Consider the following 22,124-nt stretch of genomic DNA (forward strand, 5'->3'; position numbering starts at 1 on the left):
ATGAAGCTATTTCTCTATAAACTTGACCAAAATGTTGATTCTGTAAATTTATTTGTTTCATCCTCTTCTAACTTTATCAACAAAAATTAGTTTTTAGCAACTTGTTTAGAAGCATGAAAAGACATCAGAAAAAAGATATTTTATGAACAGTTAGATTACTTTTTGATGAAATTGTTTTCTAGCAAAACTTTGCATTTTAGACTATAATCACTTATAAAATAATTAAACTTTAAAATTTTTTTATTACAAAAGTTGAATTTTTTCTTCTTTTTTTACAACTTTGTTTTAGATAAAAGATATTACATTTCACAAGATTCCATTACCGAAAGAAAATTTCATTTTATCATTTTGGTGCAATACTAATGACACAAATGAAGAAAATACTTTTTAAATAATACATGTTAGCCTACCTGGATACATGTAAGCATCGTTCAGCAATACCAAAAGGACATGATTTTAGAAACGTTTTTAATTCTTCTCCGATTGAATTTACTTGCTCTTCAGCCCAAAGCATATCAGAATTATCTTGTTGGTCAATGTCTGGTTTAAAGTCCTGCCTCCATAATATATGATGCAAGAAACTTTTCATGTAAAACGATACTTTAGGAGACAAAATATGTGGTGCAATTGGAAAATCTAAACAGAATATAATATATTTTAAAACTCAACAATATCATAAAAATCATAAGAATTATAAAACTAATATGAACAACATACATATTAACTTATAGCTAAAATAATATTTTTCTGATTTGAAAAAAACAATGCTTTATATAGTAATATTAACATAACATCATTTTTAATTCAAAATTACACTCAAAATTTGGAGAATATAATCGATTTTCTTCCTTGTGAAAAAAACTATAATTCAGTGAATTAAATGAAACCTGATTATTATTATGAAAACTGATTAAAACTACCTGAGGGTTGATAGTCAGGAATGCTGGAAGAAAATTGTTTCAGTGTTATGTCTGTTATTCGAAGACTTCCGTCTGCTGTAGCCAAGACAGGGCGATCCGATCCAACCCAGTCCATGTCTTGGACTTTTGGCATATCTCGAGGGCATCTCACTTGATGTAAAAAACAAACCTTCCAAAAAGAATTTTTTTTTTAAAAATGCATATTATTAGTACATAGTTAATTTAATAGAATAAATATGATCCTTGAATAATATAATGAATATAATAATTTGTACGATAAATTTATGCTCAAAGAAGAATTCCTTTTTAACGCCTTGCCCGTGTCGCCTGAATCTAGTTCGGGCAACTACTACTTGCAGTATTTGTGATGCCCGAACTAACTTTGGGCAGGAGAAAAATTAACGTTTCCATTTTGTGAAGCCTGAGCTGAGCTCATTTCTACTTTAGGATACTTAATTCACTATTTTCCTAATAGATGGCATTAGTGGTTCTAGTTTTTCACAGATTTCAACTTCAGTCGAGGGAGGGAAAAGATTTGTAAAATTTATGCATTGAATATGATATTGTGGAGTTTTTATATTATATTATACTAGTTATATTTAGTTTCAAAATTTTGTTTAATTTGCTCTAACTGAATAAGATGTGTGTGTAATCCATTACTTTTTTATGTGTATGTAATAATTATAAATACAGTAGTTATTGCATTTAAAATTTTATTTTTGTAATTAAAACCATTTTTTATCTTTTATAATAATGTAAAGAACAAAATTAAACAGTCAAAAAAAAATTCTATTTTCGGTCCATTTTTCTGAAATATAACCTGCTAAGGGGTTAAAACGAATACCATTTTATGAGAGTATTAAAAAGCTCAAAGTTTTAAAATATTACTCAGTAATTGAATAAATTATAAAAATTTATTTCACATGGTTTCCTAATTGAACAGTCACCTTAACAGATTTTGAACTTTAACTTGTATATGAAAAAAAAAAGGTTTTGCACCAAACATTGGAAATTATTGATAACAACTACCACAACAGAAGAAAATTGTTTCCCCCCTCTTTAATGCAGTTGAATCTAGCAGCTTGCTGACCAGTGGGCAGAGATTAATAACAGTGCCTTTACTGCAAGTAAGAGTGGCACAAATTTTTTTTTTCTTCCCTCCAGTTTCTCCTGGTCTGAAGATGTTGCATAGTTAAGAGTTTACGATTAAAGGGGAAGTTTTAAGTTTAACGGCCATGCAAAACTATAGCTTTTATTCTGTAAACAAGAGCCTTCGTCAGTGTCTAAAAATTTTTTTTTTTTGTATGTGAGTGTTTAGACAATGAAGAAGGGTCTTGCTTATGGAATTAAAACTATAGTAAGTCCATTCATGTTCCTTTATTCAAGTTGTTTCGATTGTTGTTTGTACAAAGTATACTCAATCCTTACTTGAATACACAGATCTAATTAATAAATGCGTTATTAAATAATTATTTTGGTAGTATACTTCAATTATATAAAAAAAGATGCAATCATGTATTTGTTTGTGCTAAGATTCCTTACTCAATGAAGTTTGAATTTGATAATTTGAATTTGATAATTTGAATTTAATAAAATTTAAATAAAAATCAAACAGAAAGTGGTGCTGTAAAGACTGTCCTTATTATTGAATCCTTATTAAAAAATAAATAAAGTGAAAATATAATAATGCACATCAGGACCACAAGCAAATAAATAAAATATTAAAATAAGAAATAAACAAAAAAAGTTTTCAAATAAGACCAATCATCATTGAGAGAGGAAAAAGAAAAAGGGGAAATAAAATTTATTACAGCAATTTATTTGTCTTGTGGGACTAAAATTCATTTGCAGTTTACTAAGACATGCTTTTAAGCTTCATTCTAAAGTGAATTAATTTATATGATTTTAAAATTCCTTCCTTATTGGCCTTATTGACCATAACATAAAACTAACCAGAACTAGACACAGTACTTAAACTTGATTTAAATTGATTTTAGTTGCTTTTTGAGGGCAATTTTATAAACGAATTTAAAAAATTATACATAACTTTTAGCAGCCTTCATTACCAATACACTGTTTGCTTTTTAAATTTTTTTATTGCTACTTTTTTAAGACCTAATTAATTTTGATAGTGGATTCTCCTTCGCTACACTTCTTTCACATTTAATTGTAAGTATCACAATTAACTATTAATAAATATAATTTAATTGTAAGTAATACAAGTACTGACTGTTAGAAGACAAATTTCATAACTCTATCAGTGATTAATAACACCTACTTCTTTTACATCATAAACATCTACCCCATCACTGTACATGACTAGTATTTTCATATTACCCTTGCCTGGTCCAAAGCGTATTTTTTTAATCCATCCTCGATGCGTTGAAATACCTCTATGTACAGATAAAAAAACAAATATTACAGTCTGTCATGCATATCAATTAAAAAAATGTCACTAAATTACTTATCTTCATGAATATTGAAATAAAATAAATCAATAAAAAATAGAGCTATTTAAAATACATTCACAATAAACAAAATTTTTAACATTATATCAATTGAAACTGACAACAGCAATATTTTTTTTTCTATAAATGAGGAGAGACTTTAGATAATTTCTATTTATTTCGTATAAAAAAGAACCAAATAACTGCAAAAGAACCATTAGAGTTGATAAATGAAACAAACAAGTTTAATATTTCTTTTTCCAAACTCTAGATCAATACAATGGCATAAGCTTGAAGAATCAATTATAAAATAATGTGACACTCTATCACAAGAAATTAATTTCAAGAGAAAAGTAAAAAAATTTGCTTTCTAGAATATCTGAGGCCCTTAATTCATTGCCACTACCATGGGATATCCTTATCGGATTGGTAAGTAATAACAAATATGGATAAGTTGACGTATGCCTGTTTAGACAGAAGGGGTGCGATTGTTCTTGTTTTCCAATGGCGCCATCTATGGCCAAGAATTCGACTTCTGCCACACCATACGTCACACCGGTTTATAGGGCGGACCCATTCAATCATCCACAGATCGTAATTTTGACCTGAATCAGAGAACGATCGATCTCCAATCCAGTACCCCCAGAGGTATTGACTTGTTATGGGAACATGGAGGACTTTTGCGACTCGACAGATTTAACGTGCATCAGTCACTTTGCTACACGGGGAGTCTTCGGCCGGCGGGGTTCGAACCCACGAACTCTCGGACATGGGCCCAGCGCCCTACTGAACAGGCTAACCCGGCCCGACAAATATGGATGGATTGCTTAATATAAAAGCATTGACAACAACTCATATATAAGCATAAACATTTATGGTAATAAAACAATATCTAAATTTTGAACTACAACTATGGAAAGAATCAGAAAAAAAAAACATACTTTGACACTTTCCCCCTCAAATTCCAGATATTTAAATTTCCATCAACATCTCCTAAGACAATATGATCCCCTTTCCAGGCAATACAAGTCACGCTACCCATCGCTTGCTATAAAAACAAATTAGAACCAACAAATCAATTTAAACAATACAGATATGGACCTGTTTCAGGTACAAGTCAAATAAACTAAATTTGAGGTATACAAAGGATACTTCATTTATATTTTTATTTTATTTATATTTTTTATACATCCTTTTACATTTTTTATAATAAATATTGAAATCTATAAAGTTCATAAAGACTAAAGTGCATTTAAATTAAATGTCCTTTTAAGTTTCACTCACAGCAGAAAACTTAAAAAAGGCCAATTGATTTTAAACAACAAGCAATTAATTTATTTTAGACTACAATATTTTTAAATAGTATTATTTTTATTCAAAATAATTGTAACTTTATTTAAATTACTTAAATTCAGAATAAAAAAAATTTTAAAAACGCAAAATTAGATTATAATTCAAGTTATTACAATCAGGGGATTCATTGGCAGGGGCTTGTAGCCCCCTCAATAATTAGATATCTCAAAAATATTTAAGACTTCAATATTTAAGACAAATAAAAACAATTTTCGTGAATCATCATCAATTTAAAAGTAATTAAGGTTCACAAGAAAGAGATGAATTTTTTTTCAGGTATTCAACAAATTTTTAAAATTTTTGTTTCTTTCCCTTTTTTTGGGAAATTTAGAGAGAGTGGAAAATATTAATTTTGTTCGTATCAAAAATTTAACATTTGCATTGCCCTTGCAATTAAAGAGCATTCCTTACACATTTATTAGTATTTTTAAGGCAGAAATTTCATTAACTAAATCAACAGTCTTAAATCGTATAAAAATTTATAGTCCATATTTTAAAAGCTAATATTAAAAAAAGTATAAAAAAAAATATCGAACAAAAACAATTTGGTGCAAGACAATCAATATTGAATTAAAGATTGAAACAAATCAGGGAATGAGGCAAAACTGTCAGCCATTAATCGTGAGAAGTGAAAGATTACATTGAGGGTTATATGCCTTAAACAGGTGCGTTGAAGTATAAGTAATACAAATATTACTTTTAAACATTAATTCAAATTTTAAGAAATACATAAAATTTAAAAAATGAAAATTCAGTATTCTTTTTCACCTGGAATGAGCGAGGCTGATAGCAAGCTATTTAGGCTTACCCCTCTTTAAACCCAGTGGCACATAAGGCCCTTTATTTAAGCAAAAAGCCATGTTAAACATGAGAAATGAAAATTAACAGTAATTTGTTCAAGGTAAACATCACATTTAAGTCAAAAAAGGAAAAACAGAAAAAATATATTGAAAACATTGCACATATCGCAAAACTTGACAGCAGTTTATTTCATTTGTAAATGTATAGAAAGTCTATTTTCAACAAACTCAAATAAATGAACTGAACTAATTATTCATTCTTCAAGCTATTCTATTGCTATTATTATGGAGCAATTTAATAAATAGATGATTCAAAAAATTTAAAACAATTAAATGGTCATTATCAAAAAGGAAGTCTACAAAAATTAAGAAATTGTCTTATTTAATACCACTACAAATAGAGATAGATAGTTCAGACAGTTCAAATAGATAGTTCAGACAACAGCTAAATTATTTATATAACATAATTTAATAAATTATCAGATACTAATCCCTCCTCTGAAAGTTAAAAGCTAAATAAATAATAAAATGGCAGCACTCACATCAGATGGTATAACAGATCCATGTTTAACCACATTGCCTTCAACAGAAAAATGATACAGCTGCCCATTTGTATCTGTAAATACCAGATGCTCTTTTGTATATGTCACTGATTTTGTTGAACTGCAAGAAAAAGTGTGGGCTTAAAAAATATATCAGAATTATTTTTAGTAAAAAATAAATTATCAATTTAAATTTTAAAAATATTTCAAAAATAAGCCAGAAAAAAAAAATAAGTCAGAAAAAATCAATACTTATAACCAAATTCACATTAATCAATTCTTAACATTTAAGTATCCTGTTGTATCCAGTTTGGCTTAAAAATTTAAGATTATAAAAATTAATTAAAAAACTTAGCATGCATGAAGTTATTTGTTCAAAATAACTTAAGCTTTTTTAATTTAAAATGCCTTTTAACACAATTAATTACATAGCAATTTTTGAGCGACAAATTATTTTATAGAATAAGCTTTTATCAACAGCACAGGCAATTTATATTATTAATGAGACAATTTATATCCAATTTGCGACTAGCAATGTTCAATTTTAAAACTTTGAACCTATTCCAGAAGACAAGTGGATTCCAGGATTATGGGCGATGTTACACATTAGTTTCACGATGTTAAACATTAGCTTCACATACGACCAACATGGGAGGGGGGTGGGAATTTGGTATGTATATAATGTTATTTACATAGATAAAAATCTTTAAAAAAATTGAGTACTCAAACGAAAAAGAACATGACTCTTTTTTCCATTAAAAAAAAAAATTGTCCTCTCAAAGCTTGATTTTATAAAACAATGATAATGAATTTACTAAAAGGAGACATTAACATGCTTTAATATTGCACCGATTCTGTTTTTGAAAAATTGATTTTAAAAAGAGGATGTTTTTCTAATCCAGTAACACTTTAGGCGGTGCGGTGGTCAATGTACTGGGTTTAATATCAAATTCTTTTGTCCTTCCCATGATTTTTCTAAAAATTAATTCTGTTCGGTTAATTATCTTGTCTGATCGTACAAATACACTACAAATCTGTTGAATAGTGCATAAATAAATAGTTTTAAAAAAGTACAAAGCAGGATGAGAACAATATACGAAAAAAAAAATCATTCAAACATTATTGAGGAAATTTAAATATTAATCTATTTACCCATCACTTTCAGGGTTATAATCTAAACTTGAAGGTGTGGATTCTTTTACTTTGTCAAAGGATAGCTCTAATGATGATTCTTTTCTTTTATAATGTCCAGGTGACCATTCCTGAAAATAAATATAAGTTAAATAAAACTACAGTAGAATATTGGACATTTCGTAAAAGAAAAGACATTCAGTTAGCAACATTTGCAGTCATATTCATGAAATTAAACTAAAAAATAATTCACAAATTCAATAATAATTACAAATAAAAAAAATAATAATGCAAAATTACTTCTGTATTTAAATACAAGCTCCATTTAAATAACTAAAAATGCAGGGCTGAAGAATAAAGCTTTTCTTTTTCCCTTTTCAATAAAACATCTTAAAGTTTGTTTTTATTATTACATTGTGAACTACCTTAGTAACATAAAGAAAAATGTGATTTCTACTCTAGTTTTTAGATATACTTTTTGAGTAAAAGGATTTTTAAAACTTGTTCAGTTACAAAGTTCTTTTCTACTATTAAAAGGCAAATTCTACTTTCGTTTAGTTAAGTTTAGTTTAATTAAGCTTTCAAATTTATCAAAACAAATATTTTATAACTATAAAAATAACATTTTAAATTTAGAAAAGTATTAGAATTTTGTAAGATAAAGAAACAATTCTATAAATACAAATTTTTTTGAAATTATCTTAAATAAAAATTATTTTCAACAGAGTTAGAGAAAGACTTACCAATGCAGTTACTACAGGAAAATTTTTTGGCATAACACGAAGAATAGCAAGCTGGCGTAAATCCCAAATTTCAAATGGCTCATCTTTAAATGCCACAATAAGATATTGCCTGAAAACAAGAAAATTGCGCTATTAACTAATGCATTATCCCGCTTTTACTTTTAAAGAAAATTTCTTTTATGAGACTAAGTGATGGCTTTTTATGAGAGATTATTAAATAAACATTATACTTTGTACTAATTAATTTTCCACAGTTGTTTGTAGCTGCTAATGAATGTAATGTTGAACCAAGTATTTACAAATATTTGATTTTCATCAAATAAAAATATATAATTATTAATATTATTAAATTATATAATTAATAATATTTATTACTGAACATACACATCAATAGTTTTTATTAAGTATTTTATTTTATAACTGACAGTGCACAGCCCAGCCATTTTCGGGATTACAACTATTAATGTTCAACTCAATTATGAATATCTAATGCCAATCCTTGTACCTAATTTTATACCCAACAAAGAAGACAACCAAACTCCTGAATTGAGCAATGAAATAAACTAGTCTTCATGGTGAACTTTTTTTGATAAAACTGAACCTCATTTGCATTACGTGGAGAGGAAAACAACAAAAACCTCCAACGGTTAGCCCGACAGCAAGGGGATTCTAGCCATTGTCTGACTTGTCTACCGAGTATATATTACGACAGCACTGCAGCCAGTGTGAGACCAGAATAGAATTCGTATCAACCTGCAATGACTAGGATTTTAACCAAAGTCACCTCATTGGGAGGCAAGTGATCTATCCCCTGAACCACGACAGCTTTTTTTTATTAATAAATGAAATTTTACATACCTAAGGTATGAAACACGAATCATGTCAATCGGTGATTCTTCAGTCCTTTCTTCTCGTAGGTTCCTGATACGGCCAGACTGCAGATCAAGCAACATCAACTCATTTCTGACTTGGCCAAGATTATTAACAGTGTTTGGGTGGGAGTATGACAGGAAAGATGTCAGACCAATCCACTCTATACCCCTATTAAAATGAACACAATCTACATTAAAAGTTAAGAGATGAATTTTAGGCTCATTATGAAGATCAACTGAATTCAGTAACATTTCCATTACAATGATCAAAATAAAAGTATCCCATTTAATAAATAAAATATTAATATAAGTATGTTATTTTAATTTAAAAAAACAAGTAGGTAATCTCATTTAAAAACTATTACAGTCAATGATGTTTTGATTTTTTAAAATACACTGGTATGTTCAGAAAACTTCATACTGAATAATAAGAAAAACTTAATGGAACAAGGCGAATCGACGTATAAAAGTATAGGTACAGAGAACATACATCAAATTACAGTAAAATACATATAAAGTTTTCGTTATTCAAATGTAAAGCTATTTATGGTTGTAAGGCTCTAAACATAAAAACCTAATTTGATTAGGCAAAACTTACAACTTTGAAAAACAAATTGATTATTAATTCCCTGGTATATCATTTTAAAATTTCAAGTTGAAGGGGTAGAAACTGAACTATTAAATTCTCGATTAATTCTTAAACTATACTCCTAACATTTGTTTAGGGCAACAAATGAACAGAAAACCCCTATTGGAGTGACCACCTACTGTATTCTTATCTTCTTACTGAAAAACGAAAATTCCATTCTATCTGGTAAAACATTTCTTGAAAATAATTTTTTGTTTTTGTTTCAGTACCTATTTTTTATGCAAATAAGCAAGGACTAGAAACAACAAATAACCATTTAGAAGAGGAAATTTAACATTAATTTCATATAAATGATGCAGTTCCATTAAATTTTATTCATAAAAGCAGGTTATTAGATTATCCGATATGCAATTAAGTGGAGAATACTGTTCATACATATATAAACCACTTAAATCATTCAGTAGCACTCTCCATTGGCCATTCAATGATGCTCGTTTACTATAGAGACAAAAAAAAAAAAAATCTTATTTCTATGAGATATAATTTCAGATGGATCTCCTATATTATAGAAACTTGGGGATTTAAATGTATTTATTTTAGTTTTTATAAACAGATTGCATTTTTTCATAACCCTTTTGAGCAATTTAAACACTGCTTCATTAAGCTTGAAGAAGAGATTATTGCTTATGCCTAGATCGGGAACGTTTTTCCTCCTCTGGTGCAAGTTTAAAAGAAATTTTAATTCAAATTATGAGATTTCTAAAAAATGGAATCAAACTGATTTTGAAACCAAATACAGTGAAAGTCTATTGCAATGACAATTCATAATAGCAGATGAAATTATCATTACAGTGAGCTTGTTATTAGAAGCGAATAAATAAATGTTAAAATAGCAATAAAAAGAATAAAAAATGAAACAGACATATTTTCAACTATTTCAATTTAAAATATATGTATCTTTGTATGCATTAAAATTGTTATATTAAAATATGTCTATCCATGTACTGCCTTTGCCTACGGATTGTACACTGAATTACATATGTACTTTATGAAAGGCAGAAATAACTACAATAGGAATTTTTGAAAGACAAATTTGAAAATTGTAAAAAATTTTTGTAAGAAAAGATAAATGCAACACTTTTTGACATCATTGATAACAATGAATATTGATTTTATTAGTGAATAGTTAAAAAAGGAAATAAGGGAAAATAATAGTTATGTGGACAACAAAGGAGTATTCTTTTGAAGTGTATGACAGGATTTCTAAAATTATCAACAACTTTCTTTAAAATAAGGAATAAGATATCTTAGCCAGTGGTCAACGTCACATTGCTTTAAAAAATAAAGGATTAAAACTGAAGCAAGGCAACTATGTTCATTTTTTGCTTTTCTGCATTGATACCAGAAATAAATAAACCTTTCCATTTAAATCTTTTTCATATAATATTGTTCATTTAAACAATAGTGAAATATAATGTATAAAGGTTTTCTTGTAATATGTCATACTCGTTATATCGAGCTTTAACAGTACCTATTTACAAAAAATATATTTAATAGATCCTAAATTTAATTTAAGCAAATGAAAAGAGTGTTTACCTCACAGGAGAAGTATGAAGGGCATATTCTTTTTCTATAATTCCTGTTGCCATATTGATCACTTGAATACTACCACTAGCATTTCCTAGGAAAATTTTGGATGTAAAATTCAGAATATAATTTTCATTTTTTCAACTGCATTTGAATAAAGAAAACCTTTTTGCAAAATTAGCTTTGAAACTATCAATTGTAAAGTACTCATTTATAATTTCTTTTAAATGCTACAACAAAAATTTATAAAAGCAATTCTTACATTATATATAAATTTTGAACAAATGACTCTTTTTGGATTCCTAGAAAAGTAATACACAACCCTTTTTTTGATTGATCTAAATAATTGAATTGTTGAAGACTGCAACAATACAGAAAAAAAGTTAGGTCAATTAAAAACAATTTAATTGCTCCCATGAAATATTAATTTAACTAATTAAATTTTTATTAGAAATTTTCAAAAATTTAATTAAATTTTTAAAAATTTCTAGAAGCATTATTTGATTATAAAACTAAAAAATCAGAAAAATATTTATAAAACACTTTTTAAATATATACCTTTTAAAATCATATATGTATTTTTTAAAATCATAAAAGAAATTGAAATACAAAAAGCATTTTTTAAATTAAAAAGAAAAACTTTAATTTTTTGGCTTATAAAAAAATTTATTTTGTGCAACAAAAAAAAAATGCATCAAATATTTACGATTAAACAATAGCTAGTGATACCCAAAAATCAATTGAATTTAAGCAACATATTATACTGAAACCAATTACCCAGCTTTAACTGAATTGGTTAATTAGAAGTCGAGTAATCTTGCGCACCAAGTGAAAAAATTTAATTATTGAACTGAAATCATCTTATACTAGGTGTCAAATTGCTCAGAATAAAACACATAACAAATTTTTTTCTTCTTCAAAAAATCAAAAATTTTATTTAGAAAAACACTCAATCGATCAGAGGAAAAAAAACCTTACCCACAGCCATTAAAGGTCTATATATAGTCCAATTGCGAAATGTAACAGGAGGACACATTCTCAAAACATGAGGTGGGGCAGACAGTGCACAAAGATATCCATAAATAAACATTTTCAGTTTTGTCTTTTTAACTGAAGCAGTGGCAATGTCCTCATAGCGATAGAGTGTGGGCGGAAGATGATCAGCGAGTGTGTTGGCAGGATGATGAGCATCAGAAATAATGGGCAATACATCTGGAGGGAAAGGTTCTTCTTTTTTAGTGAAAAGCTGAGGATCCATGCTCATGGATAAATAAGGAGGAAGAAAATTTACATTTTGTATCTATGAAATAAAAAAAGCAGATACATAGTAGACAGCAATAAGTTTTTACATTATAATATATACAGTAGAGAAACGATTATCCGGAACGATCGGGACCATCGCTATTTCGGATAACTAATTTTTCCGGTTTTCTGAATCGCTACAAAAAGCCGTTTTTTTTATTGTTAAACCCAAATAAAAAAAAATTTTTTTTTTTTTGGAAATAATCTTAAAAAGAAGAAAAAACGATGGAGTAATGCACTAATGATTATTTCCAAAATGATGGTAAGGTAAACAACTTTCAAAAAAGAAAGAAAAATACTAAAATCTTATAAGGGAAAAATTTTTAAAAAAAAACAATGGCTGGAAAATTTATCGAATTTCGTTCCGGTTTTTTGGTTTTCTGATTTCCGGATAACGGGTTCTGTACTGTACTATTTTATACTTATTGAGAAATGACACATTTGACAGTAAAAAAATTTATATATATATATTATGAGATTAGGAAGCTTTTGTAATACAACAATATGGTTTAGTAACCAAACATAGCAGGATGGCAAACAAGCAAACATAGCATCTTCTGATGCCCAGCTCTTTTCTGATTTTAATATTAACATTAAGTCAAGAAAGTTTCTTATTGCATAAATCAAAATGGTGTAATTGCCAAATGTTAGAGCAGTGATTCTCAAACACTGTGCCGCGGCACTTTTGCTTGCCGCCAAATTCTTAAAATGTGCCGCCAAATATTAGAAATGAAACAATAAAAATTATAATGCTTTTTTTAAATTATGAGTAAGGTTTAAATTAAAGAAAAGTGTATATATATAATACATTTCATAATTTTTCCACGCTTCAACCGCGTGAACATCCTTGTTGGCGATTGTCTTGTCTCTGACAATCTTAAAATAAGAAGGAAGTGTTTAAATTGTCTTTGACAATTTAAAAAAATTGTGAAATAAGTAGGGAATTTAATGATTATTAAAATTATTAATTAACAAAGGAAAGCAAGCTAAATATTAGCCTTCAAATGGAAATAAAAGCTGATCATTAAAGTAGGCTATGCAATTAATAGTTATAAAAACAAATTAACAAAGGTTAACTAACAAAAAAAAATAAGCTAACAATTAATAATCAGCAAAAAACTAGTTAACAAGAAATCACAAAAAATAACAGTTAATAGCTATAGAAAACAAGCTAACATTCAATAACAAGCAAAAAAATAAATAACTGTTACTAACTAATAAAAATTAGTCGAAAGAAATAATTAATCCCTTAATAAACGTGCTTTTGCAGTACATATTATTTTATTTCACATTCAAAATTATTATCACAAACTATTTAACAGATAGGTAAGTAAACAACTTGTAAAGAATTTTTTTTCATTGCATGCCGTCAAATTTCGAAATTGTTAAAAGTGTGCCGCCCCGAAAAAAAGGTGGAGAATCACTGTGTTAGAGGAAACCCACAAGTTTTACTTTAGGAAAATTATTTTTTTCTCCATACTATTTAACGTTTTTTTTAGCTTTATTAAGATGAAATCCAAAAAAAGAAAGTTTTTTGTAACAATAATGGATATAGTTTAAAAGCCAATGAATTTGTCAAATAAAATTTATGCACAATTTTCCAATTGAAAATTAATTTTTTTAACCCTGTTTTACTGGGTTTTTTATTTCTTGCTTTAATTATAGCAGCATACCAAGAAAGTAATTGGTATGATAAATGAATATAGTCTAATGACTAACTAATGTTTCAGAGTGAGAAAAATTTATATTTTATAGTACAATACTAACCAACATTGCAACTGAAAATGTCTATAAAAATTAGTATCAACCATTCTTGAAAGAAAAAAAAATTATGAAAATTTATGACCTATGAACTATTATGAAAATGAAGATTGATAAAATGACATGAATAATGTTGTAAAAGTTACGGTTAATAAAAACAAATCAGCTATAGTTACCAGGTGATAAGCTGCCACTTCTAAAAACAATATTCGACCATCACTAACAAGAAGAGCTATTTTTTGTTCACTCAATGGACAGACTGCCATTCCAGTCACTTTTGCATGTTTTGTAAGTCTCAAAGAGTCTGACTGACACTGCATATCGTATGTCACTTCTAAACTGGAATCGTTAGTGTTTATGCCAGTATCAGAACCTAAAATGCAAGTTGCATTAATAGAACATATGCATCTCAGCAAATGGTATAAAAACGTATGCAAAATAGGTAATAATTACACTAAAAATTAGTCTTTCCCTGAAATTTTTTTTCTTATGACACACATGAACATTTTTATCAGAAATATTAAAGACAGACAACAATAGTATCAAACTGCAGCTAACAAAAGATTTGGTTAAATTATTTAATTACAAAGATTTAACACTAGCAAAAATCTATATGTAAAAATAAATCTCTGGTGTTTGCCCTTTTAAGGTAAAATTAGAAATTTATAGAGTACTAGTTAAGTCAATTATATAAGTAAAAATGGTTGCAAAAAGTAATAATTAAAATAAATTATCTTTCTCTCTAAAAAAAATGAAATTTGCAACACAGAGGTGATCTTTCCTAGAGGTTTCACTGTGCATATGTTTAAGATGGAATCAAACACATTTTTTTCACATTGGGCACTAACTTTAACATATGTATTGGTTTAAGTAAATCAAAAATAAGGGAATTTCCTAATTTATAACCTTCTCGACCTCTGACTAGTCTGACTTTTTAAGGTTACACTGCAATTTTTAATGCAAAAATACCATTAGTTCCAAAAAAATATTTTTTTGCCTTAGAGCTAGTCCTTGTATAAAAATAAATTTATTGTCTTCAAAAAAGAGCATTTTTTTTTAATTATTAAAATACATATAAACTTAACCCATTATTTCTCGCTCTCGTGAAAATGACGGGGTGAGGTTTCGCTCTCTATTTCTCGCTCCGGTGCTGGCCATCCTGGGCTGGAGTGTTCAGTAGTAACACGCCAATTAGAATAAAATTAATTCATTTCTTTTGCCCGGAAAACATTTTATTTCTCATTTTACACACCAGATGGCAGTACCAGGATATTTTTAAGGCAATTGTAGAGAGTTAGTTTATTTTAAACTAGATGTCAAAAAATAGGCACTTTTATGACCGTTTTCTTAAAAATTAACCGATCGTTATGGGGTTAAACAGCTAAAAAATTTGGATGAGGAATTTAAAAACGCAAGACAAGTGACAGAGAAATAAAAGACAGACGGATGAAACAAAATCTTACAGTGCAATATTTAGCAAAAGAGACTTACACTCTAAAGGAGTAGCGAGCGCCATTACAGCTTGACCACGATGTCTGAGTCGAAAGGAAACTGTTCCAGAGTCATGAAGAATGTAGAAGGCATCTCTCTGGTTACATGAATATAACTGCATCATGAAAGAACATGAATGCTCACATGACACAATGCCAACAGTCTGAAAGAAAGATGGCCAGTGAAATTAATCAACATATAAAACATTATACATCAATAAGGAAGTATGGTACAATTTCAGGAGCTTAACATCAAACTCATAATGGAAGTTAACTAATTTATAAAGTTGAAAATGGGTTTTATAAAAGTGGCTGTAATTTAGATTTTCTAATTTTATTTCACAATACCCCGAAATAAATGTTACTTTGGTCTCTAATTAAATAACCTAAACTGGCATCTATAGCAGATTAGAGTATCAATTATGTACAGTTGATTTTTTAAAATTCTTTATTTCATAATTTTTGCTAGGAGCTTCGGCTTAAGGTGAACCTTATACAATACAAAATTATTTATTGCTTGATCTAGGTTATTTTTTTCTTCTCTTTCCTACTCTTTTTTTTTTGCCGGGATAGCCTGGTTGGTAGGGTGCTGGGTCCATGCCGGAGAGTTTGTGGGTTCGAACCCCGTTGGCCGAAGACTCCCCGTGTAGTTGGTGACTGATGCATGTTAAAATTCTGTCGAGTCGCAAAGTCCTCCATGTTCCCTAACAAATCAATACCTCTGGGAGTATTGGATTGGAGATCGATCGTTCTCTGATTCAGGTCAAAATTACGATCTGTGGATGTATGAATGAGTCCGCCTTATAAAGAGGTGTGACATATTTTGTGGCGAAGTCGAATTCTTGGCCATAGATGGCGCCACTGAAAAACAAGAATCGCACACTCTGCCTTAAGTTTCACCAAGCAGGCTTGCCCGTGTGGCAAGTGCCATTAGAACCAACCAACCAGGTTATTTTTTAACTGTCCCTTCACTTTTTGGATAAGCTTTGTTTGATGGTCTAAAATAAAATTTATTAGTGAAAGAAGTGCCCCTTTTTAGTTTTGATTATTTCATAACTTTTAGATGTAAAAATTTCAGTCGTATTATAACTAATACATATAAGCTAAGTTTAATAATTTACTCTAAAGTTGAAATAAATATAGCACTCAGATTAAAATCTGACATACACAGGGTAGAAAATCAACTAAATTCCAAATACAAAAATGTAAAGCACCTTTCTCATAATTAAAATAATGAAATTAGTAAAATATTCTACAGCCAAATACTTATCCAGGGTTCTCACTCTATGATGAGATTGAAATTCAAGGACTTTCCAGGACTTTTCAAGGACCTCAACAAAATTTTCAAGGACCTTAATCTAAGACCAATTTTAAAAATTATTCTCTTCTATTTTACTAGAAGCAACAATGCTTGTTGTGGCAATAATTAATTTCAAATATAATACCTAAATGCTTTGCCTATATAGAGAGAAGAGAGTATATGTATTATGGACTAAAATTTATATTTTTTTAAAAACAACCCTACTGGTTTTACATATTAATTCACAAAATCATTTTCAGCACAATCTATAACTAATGGTAATGAGGTGTTAATGGTGAAATCCTTTAATCCTGTGTATTTCCATGTGAAGGCTGCATGAAAGACAGAGCTAAATCTTAGGTATTCCATATTCCATGACTATTCCATAACCCCCTCCTCTCCTCTATTAAACATCGTTTCTGAAATTATTCATCCATAATTTACACAACCTTCTCTAAATGTTATGCAGCAACAATTCTTTCTGAAAATAAAAATTAGAAGGAACATATCCCATTTTCACCATGTTTAAAAGCATTATTCGTTATGTGTAATCCACAACTGCCAATGAATATGACCTGGTGGGAATATTTCTCTTTTAATTCACACTGAAGCTTCTAATAGAATTTCCAATTGACATAGGGTCCATCCATGGATAATTGAAGTATTTTAGAGAGCTTTTAACCATCATCCATGCATTTGTAAAAAGAGGACAAAATATTTTCTGCAGTTCCATGACCCATAAATTGGGAGGTAAGATACTTAGTGCAAACTTTATTATCAATTCCTTACCATAATGTCCATCTGCTTAGATTGTAGAGACTGATTTAACGTCTCATCAAAGAGTACAGTGTAGCAATCAACATTCTTCAGCTCATTTATAAGAATCCCTTTGAAGTATAGTGCCAATCCAAAGGAGCCCAAATAGGCTCACTTTGTGGCACTACAAAAAAATTGTCTCGCTATACAGCTATCAGCAAACATTTTGGAGAACAATTTACTAATCCCTTCACAGGAGTTACATGAATAATTACTAGTGATGCACTTCAGACTCCAGAGAATTTCAGCATCAAGCACATTCCTTTTGACCAGATAAGAAGACAATGTTACCTCGGCCACTAAAGTTTCTGTTTCACATGGGGCACACGATGTTGAAGGAGTATTTACACCAGATGAATTAGATGTTGATGTCTTTGGAAAAAGAGAACTCAGGGCATGAGACTGCTTTTTTGTTTTACCTTTCTTTCATGTGTGATTTCAGAGCAGATTCTTCCATTTTCGCGATATCGATCTCCTTCATGCATAATCGGCACTTGGCTCTGAACTTCTTTTCGGGCATCGATAAAATCCATTCTTTATAAGCTTGATTATCCATCCATTGGGGATTAAAATAGCACTTCCCAGGCATAACTAGTCTAAACTACATAACACAAATACGAAGCCGTGCCTTTGCGAATACGCTTTACAATAAAGTTTTGAAATGACGCAAACGTAAGGACAAGTGCGGATGGTAAAACGGCAAATTTATTGAAAACTACAAGGTACATATTGTTACGAAATTCGAGAGTATTCCAGTTTCGATAAGAAAAAAGAAGATCTAAGCATATGCGACAGAAGATGAAGTGGAGTCTCGCCCCGAACGCATTGATTGTCTGCTGTGCTCCGCGCGCTTGGCAGACACCAAGACGCTAGGCCCGGTTAGAAACGGTGGCGTTAAAAACCACGTGAGAGAGCTCGGGAACAAAACAGAAAGATCCGCGGGTGTTTTATAAAAAGGGCCGCCGGCAGTATTGGACAAATTCAAGGACCTAAGACGTTTTTCAAGCACTTTCAAGGACCTAAATTTAGAAAAAAAAAATTCAAGGACTCTCAAGGACCGTGGGAATCCTGTTATCCTACTTCCAATACATCATAATTGTAGAATAATTGAACAATCGATTATGCTTGCATACCAATATTACTGATATAATATATGAAAGTACAGAAAGAGACTTTTTTTGGATGATATAAACACAAAACACAAATGAAAGCATACAGCTGTTTTGTTGAAAATTGATGACAAAAATGAGAACTAGTTTATTTCACTTTACAAAATATGAATTGACTAACCTGATTTATTTCAAGATCTAAAATGAGAACTTCTTTCGGATATAAAAGAAGAAGATGATGTCGATAGGTCTTGTGATAAGTGAGTGTGAGGCATTCTTGCAATGTAACTCCTTCCTCACTGAAGTAAAAATTCATTATTTCATCAAAGATTCTACAATAATATTTAAGAGGCTGTTTAAATATTACGTATGCACCTAGTTTAAGAAGGGGTTTTGCGATTTGTTTATTTTTTGCAAACAAGAGGAGATAAAGTATAAACCATGCTTATATAAGACATTAAAATTCTCGTATTTTAAAAAAATTCTTAAAAAGCTAAATTAAAATGTACCGAAAAAATACAAATTTTAAATTTGGAATAAAAGAAGTATTTAGAAGAATTAATCTTAGCCAATAGTTTTGAACAGGAAAGGAATATCTAAGGGATTCCCTGAGAATATTCAACTCAAAATTTTATAAAATGAGTTAAAAACATAAATTGTATCTTACACAAAACTACATCTTTTGTTTGATTTTAACCCAAAAACTGGATTACGAAAGTAAATGTCAAAACAAAAACCAGGAGAGGCAGTGTTCTGATTTTCATACATAAGTATGGAGGAGCAGGGGTGATAGTGAGCCCAAGTCAAAATTACGGAAAATTTCTCGAGTTAGAAAAAAAAAAAAAAAAAACAGTTTAAATTGAAAAAAATTTAAACAAGGTTTTTTTTGCCTTTTTCTCAATATTTCTTAGTTTACTTAAAATATATTTAAAATTTTACATATACCTATACCATTTACACATACCTATGATGACCTGGAGAAGTAATTAAAATTTACAAATATGTCTTTCTTGAGTTTATGATTATAATAACTATTTACTGATAAAAAATTAATATTAATCATGAATATAAGCTTATAAAGTATCTGGCTCTCCCTTACAGACAAATAAAATAAATTGTGTTTTTAAGTTCCACCTTTGAAAATTTGGTTTCCAGAAACTTATGTGATCAATGATTTTTTGAAACACCTGGACCTTCGTTCTCCGGCTTATTTTTGTTGAAAAGGGAGTGGCGGAGCCAGAAATAGTCTAAAATATGGTTAAGTAATATTTGAACAGCCCCTAAATTTAAAATATTTATTTTAGAAATTTAAATAAGTATAAAAAGGTAATAAAGGCACTAAAAAGGGGAATAACAAATAAAAACTAATGTAATTAACAAGGTGGGAGAGAATAAAAATCGAAACTTTAAGAATTTTTGCTACTTAATAATGCCAAAATTTTAAAAAGTTCATCATAAGATAACTGGGACAAAGTTGCATTTTAGAAATTTTTTAAATTATTTTTATGCAGTGGTAGGCTATAAGTTTCAATAAAGTTTACTGAATGAATGAATTCCAAGAAATATTTTTCCCTGAGAAAAAGAATGAAATAATTGTCTGTTATGTTTTGGTTGATCTGCCATTTCGAATATAACACAAATAACTTTAAATGTCAATTTGCTTAGTTTGAATTACTTAATTTACGAGGGGGAGATTAAATTTAGTTAAAAAAATTATTACTATTTCAATATATTTTGATTTCTATTTTTTTTAACACATATGTTATTTAAACAGAGAAGGGCTCACTCAAATATTACATAAGCACCATATGAGGGGTGTGATCTGCTTATTTTTGCTGATAAAGGGGAGGAGGAGGAGCAAGAGCAATGCCTGTGTAAGACATTAAAATCTCCTTAATTTCAAAATTTTCTTAAAATGTAAAATAAAAATATAACAAAAAAAAAATTGATATAAATTAAAATGTGGATTAAAAATTGAATTCAGGGAATTAAAAAATTAGAAAAAGATTTCCTTGGAGAGTTTCAGAGGTTAGCAGTTTGAACACAAAAGATTATTGCAGAATACTTCCATTCACATTTTTAAAAAATGAATAAAAATCTAAAATTTGTTTAATGCAAGGTTTCTTCCATTTGAATTTAACTTAAAACTTCTTTTTATTTGAATTTAATCTTAAAACTAGATTACGGCAGTAAAAGCATAGCAAAAACAAAAGAAGCTTGTGTAAGTGTTGAAGCTTGTGTATATAAGCATGGAAGGATGTTAGTGAGTTGCTTATTTTTGCTTAAAAGGGAGAAGGGAAGTCTAAAATTGCCAAAAATATGCTTATGTAATATTTAAACAACCCCGAATTGTGTAATATTAAATAAGTTATTTTTTTCATTAAGAAAGTTATTATTAAAAAAATTTAACAATACATAAATTTTACTTTCTAAAAATATTTTGAAAAAGTTTTTGTAACTGAAAAAAAGTACTGTAATTTTAGGGAAAATTTCAAACCAGAAAAAAAAAAAAAAAAACTGTGTACAACAGAAATATTTGGCTCTGAGAATTTTTGCGTCCTTGCCATGAACTAAAAATTATAAATAATTTTTTTGTCACAACATAAAAAATTTGCCTACAAAGCGGAGCAAGTTGACTGCCCTATATTAAGGAATCATGCATCATGGGGGAGAAAAATGTCATTCTAAGTAAATTTATTTGTCCCTTAAAAAATTACAACAAATATATTATTTAATACTTTTATTTTGTACTATAGTCAAACCTCAAAATTTTTAACTTGAAGGGAGACACTAAAAATGTCATGATATTGAAAATTCAGGATATCAATAAACAAATATTGAATACTTTTTAATAGTCCAGTCAAAATAATAACTTAAGTGACTTTTTAAAAGCTGTATGACATGCATTTACTTAAAAAAAAAAAAATAATATTTAATTCTGTGAATTTAAAATGCATGTAAGGTGGATTGAGTTAAACTCTTCACTGCAAATTATTTCTTACATTTTCAATTTATTTAAATATTCTATTTTCTATGAAGAGATTTTTTAAATTATTCTTTACAAAATGGAAACAAAAAATACTTAATAATTATAACATTTGATAATAAAAATAATAAAATTTCAGAAAAAGAGACACATTACAAGATATTTCTCAATAATTATTAAAATGATTAAAACCATGTTTAAAATAATTATTGTAAACAAAAACTAAGGAAAAAAAGGAACTAAAACAGACATATGAAAAAAAGAACTACATTTACTTCATATCTCTACTTTATTTTCGAAGATTCAAGCATTGGCTGCAAACTATTAAGCTAAAATTAAACATGGAAACTAGCCTTTCAGTCACCAGTGCAAAACT

At 28.8% G+C, this 22,124-nt stretch overlaps 1 protein-coding gene across 1 annotated transcript in view; it reads right to left on the minus strand.

The window, feature by feature from the left end:
* LOC107438511 (WD repeat-containing protein 11) overlaps positions 1-22,124 on the minus strand; it is a 43,826-nt gene that overhangs the window by 10,473 nt on the left and 11,229 nt on the right. Inside the window, exons 7-19 of the mRNA XM_016050819.4 lie at positions 18,944-19,061; positions 15,539-15,701; positions 14,224-14,420; positions 11,963-12,284; positions 10,994-11,078; positions 8,795-8,977; positions 7,937-8,045; positions 7,215-7,324; positions 6,063-6,183; positions 4,309-4,415; positions 3,199-3,313; positions 921-1,089; positions 411-636 (exon numbers count right to left, since the gene is read on the minus strand). Coding sequence (XP_015906305.1) covers positions 411-636; positions 921-1,089; positions 3,199-3,313; positions 4,309-4,415; positions 6,063-6,183; positions 7,215-7,324; positions 7,937-8,045; positions 8,795-8,977; positions 10,994-11,078; positions 11,963-12,284; positions 14,224-14,420; positions 15,539-15,701; positions 18,944-19,061 — 2,025 coding nt within the window. The remainder of the gene's footprint in view (positions 1-410; positions 637-920; positions 1,090-3,198; positions 3,314-4,308; positions 4,416-6,062; positions 6,184-7,214; positions 7,325-7,936; positions 8,046-8,794; positions 8,978-10,993; positions 11,079-11,962; positions 12,285-14,223; positions 14,421-15,538; positions 15,702-18,943; positions 19,062-22,124) is intronic.

The sequence above is a fragment of the Parasteatoda tepidariorum genome, chromosome 6 (assembly GCF_043381705.1).
Source record: "Parasteatoda tepidariorum isolate YZ-2023 chromosome 6, CAS_Ptep_4.0, whole genome shotgun sequence".
Lineage (NCBI taxonomy): Eukaryota > Metazoa > Arthropoda > Arachnida > Araneae > Theridiidae > Parasteatoda > Parasteatoda tepidariorum.